Genomic DNA, 19,579 nt, shown 5'->3' on the forward strand with positions numbered 1-19,579 from the left:
AAACCTCGTGTTAGATTACTTTATGATGCAAGTTTTCAGTTTACTAGCTAATTAACATTATGTTGATTTTGAATTTAGAATCCTGGAACAGCTCATCCTTACGATAGTGGCCACATAGCAATGACCTACACGGGCCTTTCCTGCTTAGTTATTCTCGGAGACGACCTGGGCCGGGTAGATAAGGAAGCGTGCTTAGCCGGCTTGCGGGCCCTCCAGCTGGAGGATGGAAGGTATGGCTCACTCTTGGTTTTGTTTTTTCTTTTCTTTCTCTCTTGGAAAAATTTTGTAGAAGCAAATAATGGGTACAATACTATACTAGAACTTTAGGGTTTATCATAAACCTTTGTTAGAACTACCTGAAGTTCACTGTCTATACATAAAGTTAAATGTTTAATCAAAAAAATATTTTCAAGATTTTTTTATGCGAGGAAAGAGAAATCATGCTAACAAGAAATCCTTTTTTCCTTTCTCTTTTTAACTGACGCAGTAAATAGATTTATAAATCAGTGGTTGAATGGTTTCATTTTTAGGATGGATTTTAATTTATCGTGAGGTGAAAAAAATGGATATGTCAAAGGAAAGCATACATTTAGTCTGAACTTTTATTACTTAAGACCTAGTGATTGGGGGGAGAAAGAGTTGAACGTTGAATATTATGTTCTAGTGGAGGTATTTTCAATAACATTTATAACGGATAGAAAAAGAACTTCGTGTGTTAACATTTGGTGATTTATATGGTATGTCTAGAGTTTTAAGGGGAAAATTGTTTTCAAGTCTAGGAAATGACAGAGCAGTAGTGATACTATTTAGGGAAGAGATTTGTAAACAAATTCTGCTATGTTGTTGGGTCAGTGTTGCATCTAGTAAGAGCTCCATTTTCCTGTCAGGGTTTAAAAACACTGCTCTCGGGGAGCACCTGGGTGGCTCATGTGGTTAAGCATCCGACTCTTGGTTTCAGCCCAGGTCGTGATCTCATTCCTGAGGTCGAGCCCCACATCAGGCTCTGCACTGGCAACACAGGAACCTGCTAGGGATTCTCTCTCTCCCTCTCTGCTCCTCCCCTGCTCGTGCGCGCGCGCGCTCTCTCAAATAAATATACTTAAAGAAAACCTGCTCTCGGGGTGTGTGGCTGGCTCAGTCAGTGGAGCATGTGACTCTTCATCTCAGGGTTGTGAGTTCGAGCCCCCCGTTGGTTGTAGAGTTTACTTAAAGTCTTAAAACACTGGTGTAATTAACTGAAAAGTAAAGATTGTTATCAAAGTAAATAATACATACAGTTAAATTTTTTTTAAAAAAACACTGCTTTTGTTGAGGGGGAAACTAATGTAGACATATAAGATAAATTATCATTAGTTGGAAATATTACAAAACTGAATCTACCTCAGCCAGCAGATGTGAATAATACCTCAAAGTTTCCGTGTAGTCTTTGGTTACTGCCACTTTATCCCTATTTATAAATAAAGAAATAGATTCCAGAAACAGACTATTATTTCTCTTAAAACTAATGAAATAGGTAAAAAAAAATTACAATTCAGTTAGTGGTTATCTACATACACATTTTGAAGATTTTTCACACATCAGAACTTGGGTTTGGGAATTCCTTACTACTCAGTGGGTCCGGCGTTTTACCTGCTCCTTTCCCCCCGTTCTCACGCTAGTGTGCCACGACTGTCCGTGGTAGGGAGCAAATGAACTTCCCTGAACAGCACCGCTGGGAAGGAGTAACTGGGAGTGTGGAGAGCCACCCAGAATCAGAAGTACGGAGCAGAGGGTGATCTAGAGATCATTTTACATTTTTCGAGTTATTGGACCTTTTTATTGACTTAATACAAGTAGAAATGGTTTTTAAGACCATGTTTAATAGTAGGTTTTTCTGTGAAGAAAGACATGAAGCAGGTGTTTCTCACCCACCCTGCAAGAAAGTAAAAAGAAACTAAATTCCACGATGATGTAATCATACGTGATACTGTTATTACTTCCAGTTTCTGCGCAGTCCCTGAAGGCAGTGAAAATGACATGCGGTTTGTATACTGTGCTTCCTGCATTTGCTATATGCTCAACAACTGGTCGGGCATGGATGTGAAAAAGGCCATCAGTTACATTAGGAGCAGTATGGTGAGTCGTGTGGCTTAATCGGCTGTATTAGTCATTATCGGTGCTGTCTGGGGGCTGCAGTATAATGCATGTCTCCTCTCCTCCACCAGGAATCTGGAAATCAGGTTAGTAAGATGGCTTTTTAGATACGTTGTGTGATCCAAACGGCCGTACAGAAATAATTGTGAAGGGCAGATTGATTCGTTGGCCACTGAAATTTAAACGTAATTTGATTGTATCTAAAGAAACCAATGTCTTTACTAGAAGGAGATTGGTCAGCCCTAGAAGAAAAGAGATGCAGAGTCTCAAAGGCACATGTTTGATAACCTGTCCTAGCACGGGTCAGTGGAGAGCCCTGGCCAAGGTAATGGAAATTTATCATCTTTGATGAGACGATTTCTATACTTGGTGTGAGGTGGGAGTTCCATAAGCCATTTGACTACCAGGAACCAAATATAACAAGATTGACTGGGCTTACAATAGATTTTTGGATCATTTTTGTTAATACTTTGACGTGTGCCCTTTTTTTTCAATCTAAGGTTTATTTTAAGGAAATGTTATTCTGTCCCAATACAATTTAATCTTCTCATTGGCAGTAGTAAGGGAAGCGTAGTCTCAGCCAGAATAATCCTTTGCTCTACTTTTTCGTCTCTTCTCTGAAACTGGAGCCATAGCAATGTTGCTTCCCAGGTTTATTACTTCCCAAATACAAAGTTTTCAGTTTCATAGATTAGACTGTTTGGGGCTGTTAATTCAACTTTCACTTAGTATTTCAAAATGAAAATTTCTTAGAGGAATGAAATTTTTTAAATTAAACGTGTAAATGTGGATCAGATTTTTTAGAATCTGCAGTAGCACAGATTTGAAAAGCCTATGAAGTCCGAAAGAACAGAGCCTTAAAGGAGTTTTAAAAGAAAAGGAGATTTCTGTTCTGTAGGAGGATGGGCGATGACGTGGTTTGGCACGAACACGAAGGAAGTGACGCTGTGTTCTTAGCGCGTTGACTTCTTATCACCAGTGACTGTAGCTCTTGATTACTCGATTACGGTGGTGTAGGCCATATTCTTCTCTGCAGAGATAGCATTTTTGCACTTGTAAGGACTCATTATCTTGTGGCAGAATATTTTGGAGACAGTTAAATAATCTGTCCTTCATCAAACTTTTATCCAACTATAATAAGATTGACTGGGCTAACCGATTTTTGTGCACTAGTTGATTTTCCAGCTCTGTCCATTTCTTCTGTAATTTTCAGTTGAAATTCTGCTTTTAGAAAATGCTTTCTCTTTATCTCTATCTGTATCACTTTGAACTCTAGATTCTTATTTGATCCAATGGGCTGTTTCCTGTTAATGTCATTATTTATTTGAATGGTCAGATTGTCCCAGATTCAGCCAGTGAGAGCTCCGTCAAGCAGAGGTTTGTGCCCTTTTTTTGGTCTCTCCCCCTTTATTCTTTGAGTAGTTTTTTGCTTTCTGGTACAAGATAGTCCAGGTTCATCTTTTCCTTTCCTAGCCATAGCCCCGCCATGGTCATTTCTTCAAGGAGCCCCGATTCTTACTGGAGGATGGTGTGTAGAAATGAGAGTTGGGGCGCTGGCTCTGACCATGGTCCTGGGCAGCATCGCTTCTGGCCCCTCTCCAGCGGGCTGGGCGAGGAAACGTGCACATGCTTACGGCTGCACATGGACACCCCCTCGCATTCCACACACCCCTCTGTTACTTGATGTATATGTTAGGAGCCGTGAGTCCTAATAATGCCTCAGATCTTAGTCGAAGACCACAGAGTTCCTTTTTTTTTAATGTTTGTCTATTTTTGAGAGGGTGGGGAGGAAGGCGAGGACAGGGGGAGGGAGAGGGAGAGCCCCAAGCAGGCGCTGCACTGTCAGTTAGAGCCAGCGCTGGGCTGCATCTCCCAGACTGTGAGATCATGGCCTGAACCAAGCTCAGAGTCAGGTGCCACCCGGGCGCCCTCCCCTCTACATACAGTTCCCTTTTAATCCTCCTCCTTTTTTGTAACTGCCTTCTCTGATGGTGACCAGCCTGGTTCCCATTATCCAGAATAATACATTGTCTTTTTGATTTGAATCTGAGGGTGTATAATCAAAATACCACATTTAAGAAATACTTGAGGTACTTCTTTTATTCCCCCCCCTTTGCTATGCTTATGCTTTTATTTTTAAATATAGTTAAGTTTGTATCTGTTTGGGCTCCATTTTAGGGGTTCCCCCAATTTTGTTGAGTTTTTAAAAATTTACTTAATATTTGAAATATTGACTTGGTTCTGAAAGTGGGAACTGTACAAAAAGGGATGTTCCAACATGTTTAACTCGCTGTCTTCGATCCCTTTGTCTTCGCCCCCTTCCTAACTCCTGCATTTATCATTTATTTTCACCACCGCTCTGTAAGGAGCCAGACTCATTCGAGTTTGGTTTGGCCTTCCTGTATTTCTTCTTGATGAGCAGATATGTACATTTTATTAAAAGTTTATTTATTTTGAAAGAGGAAGAACACAAGCAGGAGAGGGGGGCAGAGAGGAGAGGAGAGAGAGGGAGTCTCGAGCAGGCTCTGTACTGTCAGCACAGAGCCCAGTGCAGGGCCGGAGCCGAAATCAAGAGTTGAATGCTTAACAGACGGAGGCACGCAGGCTCCCCCAGGTGTGTACATTTTTATTTTTTTATTTTTCCAGCTTATCAAAAGGTAGCACACCATAGGTACCTAGTTTCACAGTACTCCATTCTTTGGATGAGGTTTGTTTGTTTTTTTTTTTTTTAACTATTCCATGTGTGGAGCACATATTTTCCAAGTGAAAACAGTGTTAACACTAATAACCATCTACATATACATTTATGTGTTGGAGATAGATTATCAGAATGAATTACTAGTAGTGCAGTTTTTTTATCTAATGGAAAATGCATATGTAATTTTATTAGATGTTGCCATTTTCTCTCCAAAATGGGGTGGAGCAGTGTATATTCCCAGCGCTGTAGGAGAGCGCCTTTTCCACAGCACCTCTCAATGGAATGAGTTGTCATCCTCTTTAATTTTTGTCAGTCTAGTGGGTGAAAAATACTCTCAGTGTATTTTTAATTTGCATTTCTTTTATTATGAGTGAGCATGGCCGTTTTCTGCACTCCCAGGACTCTACAGAACCAGGCCACAGGCCAGCCTGTAGCCCAAGGCTACTTAACCCCAGGTTCTAGTCCTTTATTTTGCTTTGTTCTCTAGGTGCTCCAATTTTGTGTGTGTTCTTCTTTGCTTGAATTTTTATTTCAGTCATTTTCTCTCTGTCCCTTTTTACTGCTCTATCCCAGTTTTAGCCTCTTGGCTGTCTTTTCTGCCTATTCTTTAGGGTCCTTGATAGTCTTTTCAGACTATTATTCCTTGGTCTTATTATTCCTTATTTTCTTCTCTTTCTTCCCTGCAGTCATTGGACTTTATTCTTCCTACTGTTTGTCCTTTCTGTTCTTAATTTTCAGTTTCCTTTTCATACTTCCTCCTGCTTGCTTGATAATAAGCAGCTGAGTTTGGGGTGCCGTATTACAGTTTTCTGCTTTGTGGCCGTTTTGGGGAGATGAGGGCAGATTGGTATACACTGAGATGTTTTCATCCAGTTGGTATGTTTTCATTCCAGAGTTATTTCATAAAGATTTGTCTGTTTGTTTAGTCATTTTGTGGATATTCTTCTTTTTTCTTACACAACTTCCTGTTTAAGAATGTATTCTTGGGGTGCCTGGGTGGCTCAGTTGGTTGTTTCCAACTCAGTTTCGTCTCAGGTCATGAACTCAGTGAAACTGAGCCCCACATCGGGCTCTGTGCTGCCAGTGCTGAGCCCGCTTGAGATTTCTTTCTCCCCCTCTCCTTTCTCCCCTTACTGGCTTGCTTGCTCTCTCTCTCTCAAAAAGTAAGTAAAAATTAAAAAAAAGAAAAGTGCACTCTTTTCAATCAACCAAGTGTGATTACTTTAATGAATTTTTGTGGAGTTTGATTATGCTTGTGTTTTTCATGCTGAGGAAGATGTTGTGTGTGCCATGATTTTCTGGTAGGAGAGAAGTTCTTTTGTTTCTCAGGGTCTCTAAACGTTGCTCCTTTGCGTGTCCTGTATTACCTGATCTGCCGCGGCCCGGCTCCCTTCCTTGTTAGGTTGGTTCCCCGTGGCCATGCCCTCGGAGCGCTGTCGGCTCTGCAGCCTTCCCGGCAGTCAGTGCTCTGTCCCCCCAGAGCTTGGGCGGTGCAGGCCCCGCTTTGTGCGCTGGAGCCGCCCGTGCCCGCCGGAGTGTGGGCCGTGATCTGAGTCACGGTGGGCCGGGCTGGGGGGAGTCAGCGCTGCTCTGCGGCCTATACCAGCTTTTTGCCATAATGTCAAGCTCTCTAGCAGTTACAGATGTACAGAGACTTTTTTTAGGTGGTAAAACCAATATTTAGTACACTGTAATTTAAAACAAATATTGAGAGTTAAAGTGTTTTGTTTGGGGAAAACAGTATATATATATATATATATAGAGAGAGAGAGAGAGAGAGAGAGAGAGAGAGAGAGAGGAGGGAGTAGTTTGGACAGTGTTTGCCTTGTTTTCGTTATGTAACTTAGGCTATGGAGTGAGCATCTTTTCTGTCATGGTCAACGACCAGACTCCTTCCTTGGTTTGTAGCAGCTTCCAGCCTTTTATCTTTCGTGGGGTTGTTGTTGTGAAGTAACTCCAAGGATTCCTCTCCCGTGAAGTGGTTTTGCCAGTATCCCTTCTCTAGAACGTCTCTGTCCTTGTCATCATGGCCACTGTCCCCACTTAGATACTCTGCTTGCACTTACTCCTCTGATGCCATATCTGGTCTCGGACGGCGGTGCTGTCCACATTCATGTGATCGGCCGCTTCTGAACTCCGTGTTCGCATTTTCACTTCTAGTGGCACTGCTTCCTTTCTTTATTGCTTATTCGTTACTTATATCTTTGGTGGCCAATCTATTCTTTTGGTTCTGACTTTTTGGAAACCGTCAGGTGGTTTATTACTAAGACAAAGAGACAACGCAACCATACACTTCGCTGTCTGTGCGTGAACTGAATAATTTGTGCAGTGACCCGTGACTAACAGACTTTGAAAAAGAGGATGGGATTGGTTACTGATCGTGATGCACATCTGTTATTCATGTAGCGATTTGCGAACGGAGCTGCTAGCAGCAAGTCTGCGCTCTGCAGTTGCTCACAGTTAACACACCATGGGGACTGAAATTTGAACCCATGTCATGTTGTTTACGTTATGGTGCCCGGACTTTGTGCATAGTGGAACAGCACAAAGCAGAGACTGCCTGTACTTCACCCTTAGGGAGGACCTTCTTCTTTTGGCAGTAATTTTAGATCAGTCTCAGGACTGCCATTGGCTCTCTCTGCTCCCTTCCTCACGGTTTTCCGTATGCCCCCCCTTGCTCTCTGCTGAAGGGTGGCGGGATGTGAGAGGCAGCTGGCTGGAAGTTGGTGTTTTTTCTATAGACAAGTAATTTACAGCTTGCCTGTGTCTTCCAGCTTCGCGAAGGTGTTTATATAGTTGCATTGTCATCCTGTTTTGATTTTGCAGGATATGTGGGGAGATCAGATGTAGGCTGGCACTCTGATCCTCGGCTACTCAAAAGCTTCAAAATAGACTTGTTTCATGTTTATAATATTTTATGAGTACAGAATCTCCATTTTCCTTAAACTTGTATGTTCCGGCAAGTAGGAAAAGAATAAGGGTTGGGGGTTTTTATTGGGTAGAAGTCAAATCTGTAGATGCCGTGTGAACGATCTGTCTCAGAATGTGCCAGCTGTGTGCGTTTAGTGATTTGACGTGGCGGATAAGACAAGACCACCTACTTGACAATGTTAGAACTATTCCTTTGTGGGAAAGAGTGAGTGTTTTAGAAGATATGAGAGAGAAATGAAAGTGGATCAAGAAGCCAAAAATTAGCATAATGAGGACTTACGTGCTCGTTATCATTTATTTCCCTATTAAACTGAATGATGTTTTTCTCTTTCAGTCCTATGACAATGGGCTGGCACAGGGAGCTGGACTTGAATCTCATGGTAAGACATCTTAACGTAAATGAGCGTGTAGTTTCTCTTGTCCTTTAAGTAACACCGTCGTGTCTCTGACGTGGAGGCCCCCAGAAGTTTGTGTCAGCCCGTGGCGCAGCCTGCCTGTCCCCTTCCTACTCCTCTCTCTTGACTCCTTGTGCCAGTTTGAGCCTCTTCTAGGGCAGTAATCAGAGAATATTCAAATGGGATATTCATAATTTTCTAGTAATGTTTTCTAATTACCTATTTGGGCGTTAGCTGCATGAAAATATCCTGGGGTGATTTCTCAAGACAGTGCTAGAAAACACCAAGTTTTCTTGTTTGGCATAACACTAAAAAAGCTAGATGCCAAATTATTAAGCATGAATCCATGAATTTGTGAAGAAAGGAACATTTTTTTATTTACCTTTCTTAATATCGTAATCCTTAGTCACAGTCAGAAAATGTTTTGCTGCGCAGAGTATGTGCATCAATACAATTTCTCCTTTCACCATTTCCCCCACTTTAGGCAGAACGGGGACAGGGAGATGATGTGCTTCATTTGTCAGCGTGTCAGTGGCCTAACGTCTTTCATATTGAATGTTCCCATTAGGAAGTAGTAAGCTGCCATGCTCGTTAAAGGTTTTATGTTTAGGTCATCTCTGCCCCCAGTGTGGGGCTCGAACTCAGAACCCTGAGATCAGTAGTCGCACGCTCCACTGATGAGCAGCCAGGCGCCCCAGCCATGTACCTTTTTTTTTTTTAAAAAGAGAGAGCGCCTCGATCAAGGAGGCGGAGTGAACTCCTTGGCGCTCCTCTTTATGACAGCGCCCTGTCTGCTCGCCGGTTGGCTTCCTCTCTCAGGCCTCAGGGCAGAGCGGGGACGGGTGTCAGCCCTGACACCCTCGGTGGGGCCTGGCTCTGTGGTCTCTCAGGTTTTCCTCAAGGACCGACCAGAAATCACTGGATCTTCCTTTAACTTTAAGATGGTTGTTAGGATTATGAGGGATAAGGGGGAAAGTGGTTTGTAAACTATAGAACACACATCAAAAGACGCTCTTTATATACATTCCCTGAGCCCAGATCTTTGTATTTCCCCTGGGACCCGGTCCTCGGGTGTCTCCTTGCCATCACGCGCCTCGATGCAGGAATTTGTAAAGTGTGGGTCGATACGGGGTGTGCAAGGGACTCTGTCGGTGTCTCGGAGGCCGTCCTGCAGTTAGGACACCTTGATCCCGTGTGTGCCTGAGTCGGTGTGAGACCAGGGCTGCGGCAAGCTGCCATAGTCGTCCCCGCCACTGGGTGGGGAGGGATGTGTACTCGGACTTGTATAAAGGGAAGTCTGGTGTGGGAACTTCCCGGAAGAGAGGGTCTTGTGCTCACTATTGTAGGGGTGTTAACGGGTGCTCCGGCCGAGGGGACACTTTACCAGTAGGGGAGGCTGTGGCACAGACCCTGCTGTTCCCGGGAAGTTGGGACTGCCTTCGCTGGGACAGGAAACTGCCGGCCGCTCGGACCTGATAGTCTCTGACAGATCCTGTCAGGAAGAAATCCTGCTGAGTCACCCTACGAGTGATTTTGAGTCTGTGCGACTTGAGTAGGATTACACCCATCGAGATCATCAGTACATGGACTGTGGTTCCAGCCAGAACGCTTACATCTTTCTTTTCTCTAAATGTGTGGGTTTGCCACCCACAGCCCTAGAGGAAGGCATCCTACTTAGGGTGCCACAGTGCATTGTGTCCCGTGAGGGGCTCCGGTACGCCGGGATGCTGCTCCCTCCACCGCTGGGGCAGCCGAGCAGAGCTGCAAGGTGGCCTCTGGCCAGGAGCCCCTCGTAGGGTGCCACAGGGAGCCTACAGCAGTGTGTCTACACATTGAGTCTCCCACAGTGTGTCTACACAGCTTACCCACACAGTGCATCCATACCGTGCATCGACACAGTGAGCCTACCACAGTGTGTCTTACACAGTGAGCCTACATGGTGCGTCTACACAGTGAATCTAACACAGTGCATCTTACACATTGAGCCTATGCAGTCTACCACAGTGAGTCTACACAGTGCATCTACACAGTGAGTCTAAACAGTGCGTCTTACACAGTGAGCCCACACAGTCTACTGCAGTGAGTCTACCACTGTGTCTATGCAGCAAGCCTGCTCAGTGAGCCAAGGCAGCATGCCGACACAGGTCAGGCATTACCATACCAGGTTCTTGGGGTGCTGTGAGGTTGGATGGTGGCCATCGCCCTGGCCTGCCTTTCCTGCTTTCTCGTCCTTCTCTCCGCGCCGCCAAGCGAAACCTCTTCCTCAGAAGTCAGCCTGCACTTTGGCCGCCCATCACGTCTTTATCCTCTCCCTTCTTTCTTTTGTAATCCTTCTAGACTAGTAATCCAGATACACTATTCGCCTTTCTACACGAGTGGATCCTTCTTCAACCTTCTATAGAGGCCTTCAGCAACGTTGGAAGTTTCTCATCTCCAGTGATTGACATTTCAAACCGTGGTCGCCTTCTCACTCCTCACCTTGTTTCTTGAAGCACTGGATGCCGTCAGGCTCTCCCCTCCTTTCTGGAAGCGTCCCGCTGCAGGCGCCTGCTCCCTCGTAAGCCGTCTGCTCCTTCTCCGTGTCGGTGTCTCCCTCTCGTGCCCTCACCTCCACACTCCTTTCTTCTTCCTTCAGGTCGCTCATCTTTCTGAGTCTCCAAGATCTTGTACGTGCTGTGCTTTGTACAGAACACTCCAGCCTCACCCGGGCTTACATTGGCTTTGTTTCATGTCCCGCAGGTCTTGGCTCAGATGATCTGTTTTTAATGATCGTTTTTGAGGTTGCAGATCACCCACATCACATACACATGCTCTGCTCCCTATCCCCTAGTCTGTTTTTCTCCAAATTATATTTTATCAATTTGTTTATTGTCTGTCTGTCCCCACCTGCGAACAGAGATCTTTGTTTTAGTCACTGCTGTGTCCCCCACACATGGAAGCATGGCGAGCGCCTGGATGAACTACTGGATGGTTCTTTACTCATCCTCCCTGTGCGATGGCTCCCAGAGCCAGAGCGCCCTTTCCACCTGCTTGCTGGGCACATCTCCCTTCAGGGCACTTCATCTCAAGCTGCACATTTGTAAAACCATCGTTTTCTTCTTTCCGCCCAAGCGTGTATTTGCTATTCAGGAATGCAGAACAACTGCTACCAGATCTACTGGTTTTTCTATCCATAGAAGCCAGAAACCCAGACTTTGGGGCCTTTGATCTCTTGTTCTATTCTATTTTATTGTTCTGTTTTTTATTTGCATCTATGCCAGTTTTCTCCCATAGTTTATAATCCTTGATCTCCAGAGTGGAAGGACAGGAAGTTATTATTGAGCAGCTGCTCTGTGCCGCCGACCCTTTAATCTCCTTTAATCCTCACACCGGCCCTCTGAGAGTGGGATCTCTGCATTTCTCAGAAGCGGTCAGAGAAGCAAAACCGCCATGAGTAGCAGAGAATAGGATTTGTCATAAGAATAAGGTTACACACAGTTGTGGAAGAGGACGGAGAAGTTAGGCCTGGAGGGGGAAGTGGGTTCGTCGGGGGAAAGTCACTGATAAGCCCTCCTGCAGCCCTGGCCCAGGTGGACCGTGAGGCCTGGAGAATCTGGAAGGCCAGGCGCAGGGTGCTGCGCGAGCAGGGCTGTGGCAGTGGACTCGGTGGGGGCTGCCGCTCCGGCATCTGGCTGCGGGCCTCGGACTCGCATTCCCAGCTGGGGGCGGGGGGAGGGGGTGAGCTGAAACCTCCCAGCACCTCTGCCCTGTCTCTCACCTCCCTGAACCCCCAGCCCGCGTAGTGGCTGCTGCTTCTCTTCGTCCTCACACATCTCACCCAGACTTCTCAGGCTCCAGACCAGACGGGGAAGGGGGTTCTCGGAAACAGAATCCTGGCTTAGCCAAGTTGACACGGTACCAGACCACCACAGTAGCCATTGTCATTTTACTGAGTTGTGACTTAACCCAGTGCCACATATCTGGTACGTGTCAGAGCCCACACGAAACCCTGTGCTTGCTCACCAGTGCCTTTCTTCTTTTCCTTCTTTTTTTTTTTTTAAATGCTTTTGTATTTATTTTGATAGAGCACAAACGGGTGGGGCAGAGAGAGGGAGCGAGGGAGAGAGAATCCCAAGCAGGCTCCCCACTGTCAGCTCAGAGCCCAATACCGGGCTTGATCCCAGCCCCTTGAGACCATGACCTGAGCGGAATCAGGAGTCCGAGAGTCAGATGCTCAATCGACTGAGCCACCCAGGTGCCTCTCAGCAGTGACTTTATGCCCTCATTTTACTTCTCCCTGCCCACTTCCAGCCTAGCTTTGTGGACCACACGTGAGTGACCCCTTCCGTGCATTCCAGCTGTGGAAAACACGTATTCTCCAAATGTCCTCACGTGCCCTTTCACCTCCTGACTTGGCTAATAATTCTTCTTCCTTTGCCTGAAGTGTTTCCCCTCCATCTGCTTCTCCTCCTTTCCCTTTTCCTGACCGTCAGAGTTGTGCCCGTCTTCCTATGCCTTGTACCAGTGTCTGTATAAGACTCTTCGTGGTCTCTTACCCCCGCAGCCCTGAGCAGTTCCTCCCTTTTCTGTGTTCCTTGTAACATGTGGCTCCCATCATTTGCTTGTTTGCCTTGTCTTCTGTGCTGGATGTCATGTTCGTGTCTGACTCCACTCGCCCTCCTACGTTGTGGTTGTCCAGGAAGTATTTGAATTGGTTGTGCTCTGTCCCTCTCTGCGTCCTGAAGGTGGGGAGGCCAAGCCTGGGCTGCGTACTTGTGCTGCGGTTCATCTGCTCTTCTCCCACTGCCGCTCAGAGCCCGTTTGTCCTGTAGACGAGACGGGCACACGGATCCTTCTAGGCTGAGGCCAGCAGATGCGGGATTCCTTCTTACCCTAGTGAGTGGCTTACACGTTAGTACGGTCGTAGGGTAAAGTGTTCTGTGTCTGGAAGATTTGGGTTTTCCTGCTTTGCTAGGATTAAAGCCGTTTTTTCTCTCAGGATTCATAATGTAAAAGTAACAGGTTACGTAAGTTAAAGTAATTCCCTGAGTCTTCCAAAATATCTCTACTCCTTAATCCAGAAGAGAAATATTCAACTTTTTGGCCTAATTTCATCTAAGCATTCAGCTCCCTTGAGTTTCCCTCACTTTACTTTTTCCAGGTGTTTAAGTATAAAATGATATAGATACTATTGTTGATGTACCTTTTTTAATTTTATCTCTAGTTGTATGATTGTTAACCCTCTTAAATTACGTATTTCAGAGTACATGGCTTCTTTCAGATAATTTGCAACATGCAAATAAATACTAAGAATGCTTAAAATGGTGTTCTAGAACTTTACACGAGCAGTTAGTTAACTTACACGTGTTATACTGTCCTAGCACCTGCGACTAGAGTCCGGAACACTGCCGTCACCCGGCACTCCCCCCCCCCCCCCCGCCGCCCCCCAGGGGAGGGGGGGGGTGGATTGTTAACCCGACCCCAGGGTCCCTTCCATCTGTGAGTGATGCCCTCCGGCTGCGGTATTCTGCGCAGGTTAACTGTCCACATGCCTGAAGCATCGAGCTTTAGGGGACAGACCCAGCACTTCGATCTGTCTCTTTGCATGCACCTTAATACCTCTTGCTGTAATCGCCTACACAACTTAACCTTTTCTTGATGAAGTCAGATTGTTATTATGAGAAGCAGTTTTGTATTGTACTTTAACGTAACGGTGTTATATTCTTGAAATTTCTTGAAGCTTGTAGGAATATTGACATAACCTTCTTTAGCCCCTTGGGAAGCTAAAAAAGTAGTAATAATTCTGTAAATAAACATATGAATATATAAATAAATATAGAAGTAAGTTAGGTCAAAGAATTGACTATTTTTTTCTGGATTAAGGACTAGAAATATTTTGGAAGATTCATGGAATCAAATTAGCTTATCTGACCTATTAGTTTTATATTATGAATCCTGAGAGAAAAAACAGTTCCTGGGGCAGTGGGGTAGCTCATTCGGTTAAGTGTCTGACTCTTGGTTTTGGCTCAGGTCATGATCTCACACTTCGTGGGTTCGAGGCCTAAGTCAGGGTCTGCACCGACAGCACAGAGCCTATGTGGGGTTCTCTCCTCCCCCCACCCCCAAATAAATAAATAAAGTGGGATTTCCTGAGCCTACTTTTTTATGGTATTTCTTAATTGGCTTACTGAGATGCTGTCTGGCTTGTCTTGCTGGGTTTGTATCTGCCTCTAACACTCTTCTAACATAGTACTAGGTTTTTAGAAATACTTCTAGAATTTTGTGTGAAACAAGAACCTCTCAGGGGTAAATGTTGGTAAAATGAATTTTAGCTTAAAGCATAGACTTTGCAGTCAGTGTTTTTGGCTACTCAGAACTCAAACTTCCTTCAGAAGTTATCATTGTGCAAAGCTGGTGATTTGGGCAAAGTAAAGAGTATTTTTACTTTGAATTGTGCCAGTTTGCTTTTAAAGAATCCTAACAAGTAATTTAGAGAGTAAGTTAAGTGCCTCTTTTTACTTTTTGGTAGGTTTTTTTTTTTTTCATTTTGTTCTTCTTTTTTAAGTTTTACTTATTTAAGTAATCTCTACACCCAGAGTGAGGCTTGAACTCAGGACCCTAAGATGAAGAGTCACATGCTCCTGAGTCAGCCAGGCCCTCCTACTTTTTGGTAATGAGTATATTTAATGATGTAATAATACCTGAAGTCAAGCCAGATTGTCATGAAAGAGAAATTGAAATTGAAGATTAATAGTTGCTTAATAGGGATTATCCTAAAAGGTTATTATAAATTTGTTTTATTTTTTTAATTCATTCATGACTGACGTAGATCTCCCACGTCACTAGGGAAAATTCTGAAGATTAAATAGTATTACTGACAGTGACCTTTTTATTTTATTTTATTTTTGAGGCGGAGGGCATAGGTGAGCGAGAGGCCAAGAGAGAGAGGGAGATTAGAGAGAGTCAGGCTTCACGCAGGCGGGCTCGAGTTCACCCAAAGCAGGGCTCAGTCTCACGAACCGTGAGATCATGACCTGAGCTCAAGTCAGATGCTTAACAACTGAGCTGCCCAGGCGCCCTGACAGTGACCTTAATGTGATGGCTGCCGTGAGTTTTCTAGAGGGAACGCCCACTTTTCCTTTGCCGGAGAATGCATCCAAGCATTAGAACAGCAAAAGGAAAGTTGAAGGATGAAGCATCACAAGCTGAAGTCGTGATAAATTGGAAATATAAGTATTTTCATATTGTTTGGACTTGACAGCAGATTGTGCCAGTGGAAAGTTGTTTCTTTTCCTTTCTGGAAAAATACTGACTTTTCAGTTCCTAAGGAAGGGAAAGTGTATTGGTTTCCTGTTGCTGCTGTAACGTGTTGCTGCAGACGCCGGGGTATAAAACCACACGGGTGTGTTCTTGTGCAGCTCTGAAGACCAGTCTGACCTGCACTTTACGGGCTAAAATCCAGATGCTGACCGGGCTGGTTCCTCGGAGGTGCCGAGGGAGAATCTGTCCCTTCCTCTGCCAGCTTCTGACGGCCGCCGGCGTCCCCAGCTGTGTTGCCAAGTCACTCCAGTCTCTGCTTCCATAGTCCCCGCGCTTCCTCTTTCTGTAGTTTCATCTCCTGCCCTGCTTCGAAAGGACACTGTGGTTGCATTTAGGGCCCCTTAGATGGTCCAGGACAATCCCTTCATAGCAAGATCTGTGATCACATTTGCAAAGTCCTTTTTGCCATGGGAGGTAACAGTGACGTGGTCTGGGCATTAGGGCCTGGGCATGTCTGTCTTTGGGGTGCATTGTTCAGTCTACTGCAGTGAATGGAACTCACTGTGCACCTCTTTCCCGATAGGCTCCTCCCCTCGCCCCGCCCCCAGCACCCTCGCTCCCTCATCCCTCGCTCCCTCATCCCTCGCTCAGACTTTCCTTCCTTAATTTATTTAAGCTGAGCAGGTCTTTCTGCATGTCCGCTTCTAGCTTGTCAGTGCTACATGTCACAGTTAGTCTGTACTCTCAGGCAAGTGTCACTCAGTTCATGAGCACTGGGCCACCTTCAGAGGAATTAAATCAGACTTGGGTGACAGAGACCTGGAGGAGTCGTCCTAAGTTTGAGTTTGAGCTCTTCCATTGGACCATGTAATTTGGAACACATTCCTCAGCCTCCCAAGTCTTTTGTTTTTCATAAGTAGAATATTTCTTACAGCTATATTACTATTTTAAATTCTCTTCTGTTTCTTCAAATTAATATTGAAGACTTCAGTGCTTTGTGGTTATTTTAAAGGTATAATTAATTGTCTTCTAAGTTTACTTGTATCTTATGGTCTTCCTGAATTCTATAGCCACTATTTTATTTTCCTCCAGCCATTTTATACTATTTTCCTGGGCATCTAATTTGAAGTTTGAAGTATTGTGTGATTTTGATTAACAGGAGGATCAACTTTTTGTGGCATCGCATCCCTGTGTCTGATGGGTAAACTAGAAGAAGTTTTTTCAGAAAAAGAATTGAACCGGATAAAGAGGTGGTGTATAATGAGGCAACAAAACGGTTATCATGGAAGACCTAATAAGCCCGTAGACACCTGTTACTCTTTTTGGGTAGGAGCAACTCTAAAGGTAAGAGAAAAAAATAAAATTGAGAAACCTGTAGTCTGTGTGGAATAGACTGTGCTCTAGAAGGTGTGGTCTTTATAGTGTTCATTTAATACTGCTACATTTAGGCTACTCGGGTTTTTTTGTTGCTCAGGCAAAGCTAATCTGTGTATGGTTTTTCCGTAGAATTCAGTTATCTGTTGTGCTACTTGAAAATTCCCATTCTTATAAAACTGTGAAGTGGCCTAGAATGTAGGTAAATGCCTAAAGTACAAGGTGTAAGGTCATAAAAACTCGTTACAAGTGACCAGTAGTCTCTCTAGAGTAGGGATCTGTCTGAACATGCTCGCAGTAAAGACTATGGGAAGTTAGTCATCTAAAAAGATAAACCATGGGTCATTTCTTTAAAAACAATTTGTGGTTTTTAGTTTTTTACCAGTTTATTTGCCTAACCCCAACTGATTGACATGTTTGTGCATTTTTCTCCATCTCTTTCTTACTTTTGTTATACCTAATTTTGTAAGGTTGTTAGCCACTAAGTGCCCACAAGTTTTCTCTATCTTAAAGTTGTCTTTTCAGTTTTAAAATGTATCACTTAATTCTCATACTCTGAAATCTAACACAAACCTGTTCTTCTTTTATATAATACCCTGTTTTTCCCTTAAATTCTGAAATAAATTCTGAAAACAGTGATTTAAAACTAAGGCCCTCCCTCTCTCTCCTCACTTCTATTGCCATTCCCCGAGTGCACTGCTTTGATTTTAATTAGGGAGCATTTCATACGTATTCAAAAGTAGAGCCATGTCACGAAGTCCTGGCCGTCCTCAGCTGGGCTCACAGCTTCGTCCAAAGCCGACCAGTCTCATCCGCAGGCCGGCCCCTCCCCTCTCCATCACTGCGCTGCTGTAGGGCAGATCCCAGGTACCATTTTTCAGATTATCTGGGAATTTTCAGTGTAATTCCTAACCAGAAATAACTTTCTAAGAAGCAGAACTATAGTGTCATTATCACATCTGGAAGATCAACCATAATTCCATGATATCATTAAATATCTAGTCAGTGATTATGTATATTTCCTGTTGCATCACATCAAGAGGCACAAAATTCCGGGTTATCTCCTTTGGCTCAAAGGGCTCCCAAGTTATCAAACCTGATTCATCCACCATAAGATTCCCCATCAGCATATTTTTTATGGTGGCAAAATATTCATAATGTAATATTTTTCAGTGTGTCTATTTGTAAGTATACAATTTGGTGGTGTTAGGTGTACGTTCACAGTGTTATGGAACCCTCACCACTGTCTATACCCCGAACTTCCAGTGTCCTCAGTATAAACTCCGTACTCGTTACCATGCTCCCTTCCCGCTAGCCCCTGGTAACCTCTGTTCTACCTTCTGTGTCTGTGAATTTGCCTATTTTTGGTACATTGTATAAGTGGAATCATCCACTATGCATCCTTCTATGTCTGGCTTATTTCACTTAGCTTAATGCTGTCAGGATCCACCCATGTCGTAGCGTATCAGAATTTCATTCCTTTTTATGGCTAAATAATACAATACTGTTATGTTTACACCACGTTTTGTTTATCCATTCATCTGTTGATGGACATTTTAGCTCTTGTATATAAGGCAGCTCTGAACATTGCTGTACAAATAACTGAGTTTATTCTTTCATTTCTTTTGGATATTTACTTAGGAGTGGAATTGCCGGATCTTAACGGTAGTTCTGTGTTTAACTTTTTGAGGCACTGCCATGCCATTTCCCACAGTGAGGGTGCGCAGCCTACTAGCGGTGTATGAGGGTTCCAGTTTCTCTATATCGTCAGTTAACGCTTGATTTTTGCTTGATTTTGCTTTTTATAATAGCCACACGAGTGGATGTGAAGTCGCGTCTCAGTTTGGTTTTGACATGCATTTCCTGAATGATTAGTGGTATTGAGCCTCTCTTGATTGGCCATTTATGTATCTTCTTTGGCAAAATTTCTATTCAAGGCCTTCGCCCGTTTTTTTTAACCATGTTGTTGGGTTTTTTGTGATGGGTTGTAGGAGTTCTTCAAGTGTTCTGGATATTAATCCCTTATCAAGTTCTATGATATGCAACTCCTTTTTCCCATTCCATGGTTGCCTTTCACTCTGTTGATGATGTCCTTTGATGTACAAAAGTTTCTAATTTTGATGAAGTCCAGTTTATCTGTTTTTTTCTTGTGTTGCCTCTGGTTTTGGTTGTCCCATCCATGAAGTCACTCCCAAAGCCAATGTTACAAAGATTTTCCCCAATATTTTCTTCCAAGAGTTTTATAATTTTAGCCCCTGAGTTTAGGTCTTTGATTCATTTTGAGTTAATATTCGTATATGGTATAAAGGGAGAGCTCAGCTTCATTATTTTGCAGGTGGATATCCATTAAATGGCCTTGGTACCCTTATTGAAAATCAACTGAACATATGCACGTTGTTGTTTCTTTGTTGTTTCACTTTGTTTTTGTTTTTTTCTTATGGGTTTTTGTTCCATTGGTCTCTGTGTCCCTATTCCAGTATTCTCCTGTTTTAATTATTGCAGCTCTGTAGTAAAATTCAGAGCCAGGAAGTAGGAGTCCTTCAAATTTATTCTTTCTCAGCATTGTTTGGGCTATTCGGGGCCCTTTGCAATCCCATAATAAATTTGAGAACTGGCTTTTCCATTTCTTACGAAAAAGGCGATTGACATTTTGATAAATACTGCATTGAATCCAAAGATCATTTTGGGTAGTGCTGACTTTTAACAGGCCTCCTTCAGTGAGCATCCATTTATTTAGATCTTTAATTTCTTTCAGCGGTATTTTGTAGTTTTTAGCATGCAAGTCTCTTACATCCTTGATCAGTTTATT

General features: G+C 43.8%; 1 protein-coding gene across 5 annotated transcripts in view; it reads left to right on the plus strand.

Moving 5' to 3' along the window:
* Positions 1–19,579, plus strand: part of PGGT1B (protein geranylgeranyltransferase type I subunit beta) — a 59,911-nt gene that overhangs the window by 30,086 nt on the left and 10,246 nt on the right. For all 5 annotated transcript variants that reach the window (XR_003909658.1, XM_029941583.1, XM_029941586.1 and 2 more), the window contains exons 4-7: positions 79–230; positions 1,983–2,115; positions 8,097–8,142; positions 16,556–16,740. Coding sequence is in view for 4 of the 5 variants with exons in the window: in XM_029941583.1 (XP_029797443.1) it covers positions 79–230; positions 1,983–2,115; positions 8,097–8,142; positions 16,556–16,740 (516 nt within the window). In the remaining variant the exon portion in view is untranslated. The remainder of the gene's footprint in view (positions 1–78; positions 231–1,982; positions 2,116–8,096; positions 8,143–16,555; positions 16,741–19,579) is intronic.

Source organism: Suricata suricatta, chromosome 6, assembly GCF_006229205.1.
Source record: "Suricata suricatta isolate VVHF042 chromosome 6, meerkat_22Aug2017_6uvM2_HiC, whole genome shotgun sequence".
Classification (NCBI taxonomy): Eukaryota; Metazoa; Chordata; class Mammalia; order Carnivora; family Herpestidae; genus Suricata; species Suricata suricatta.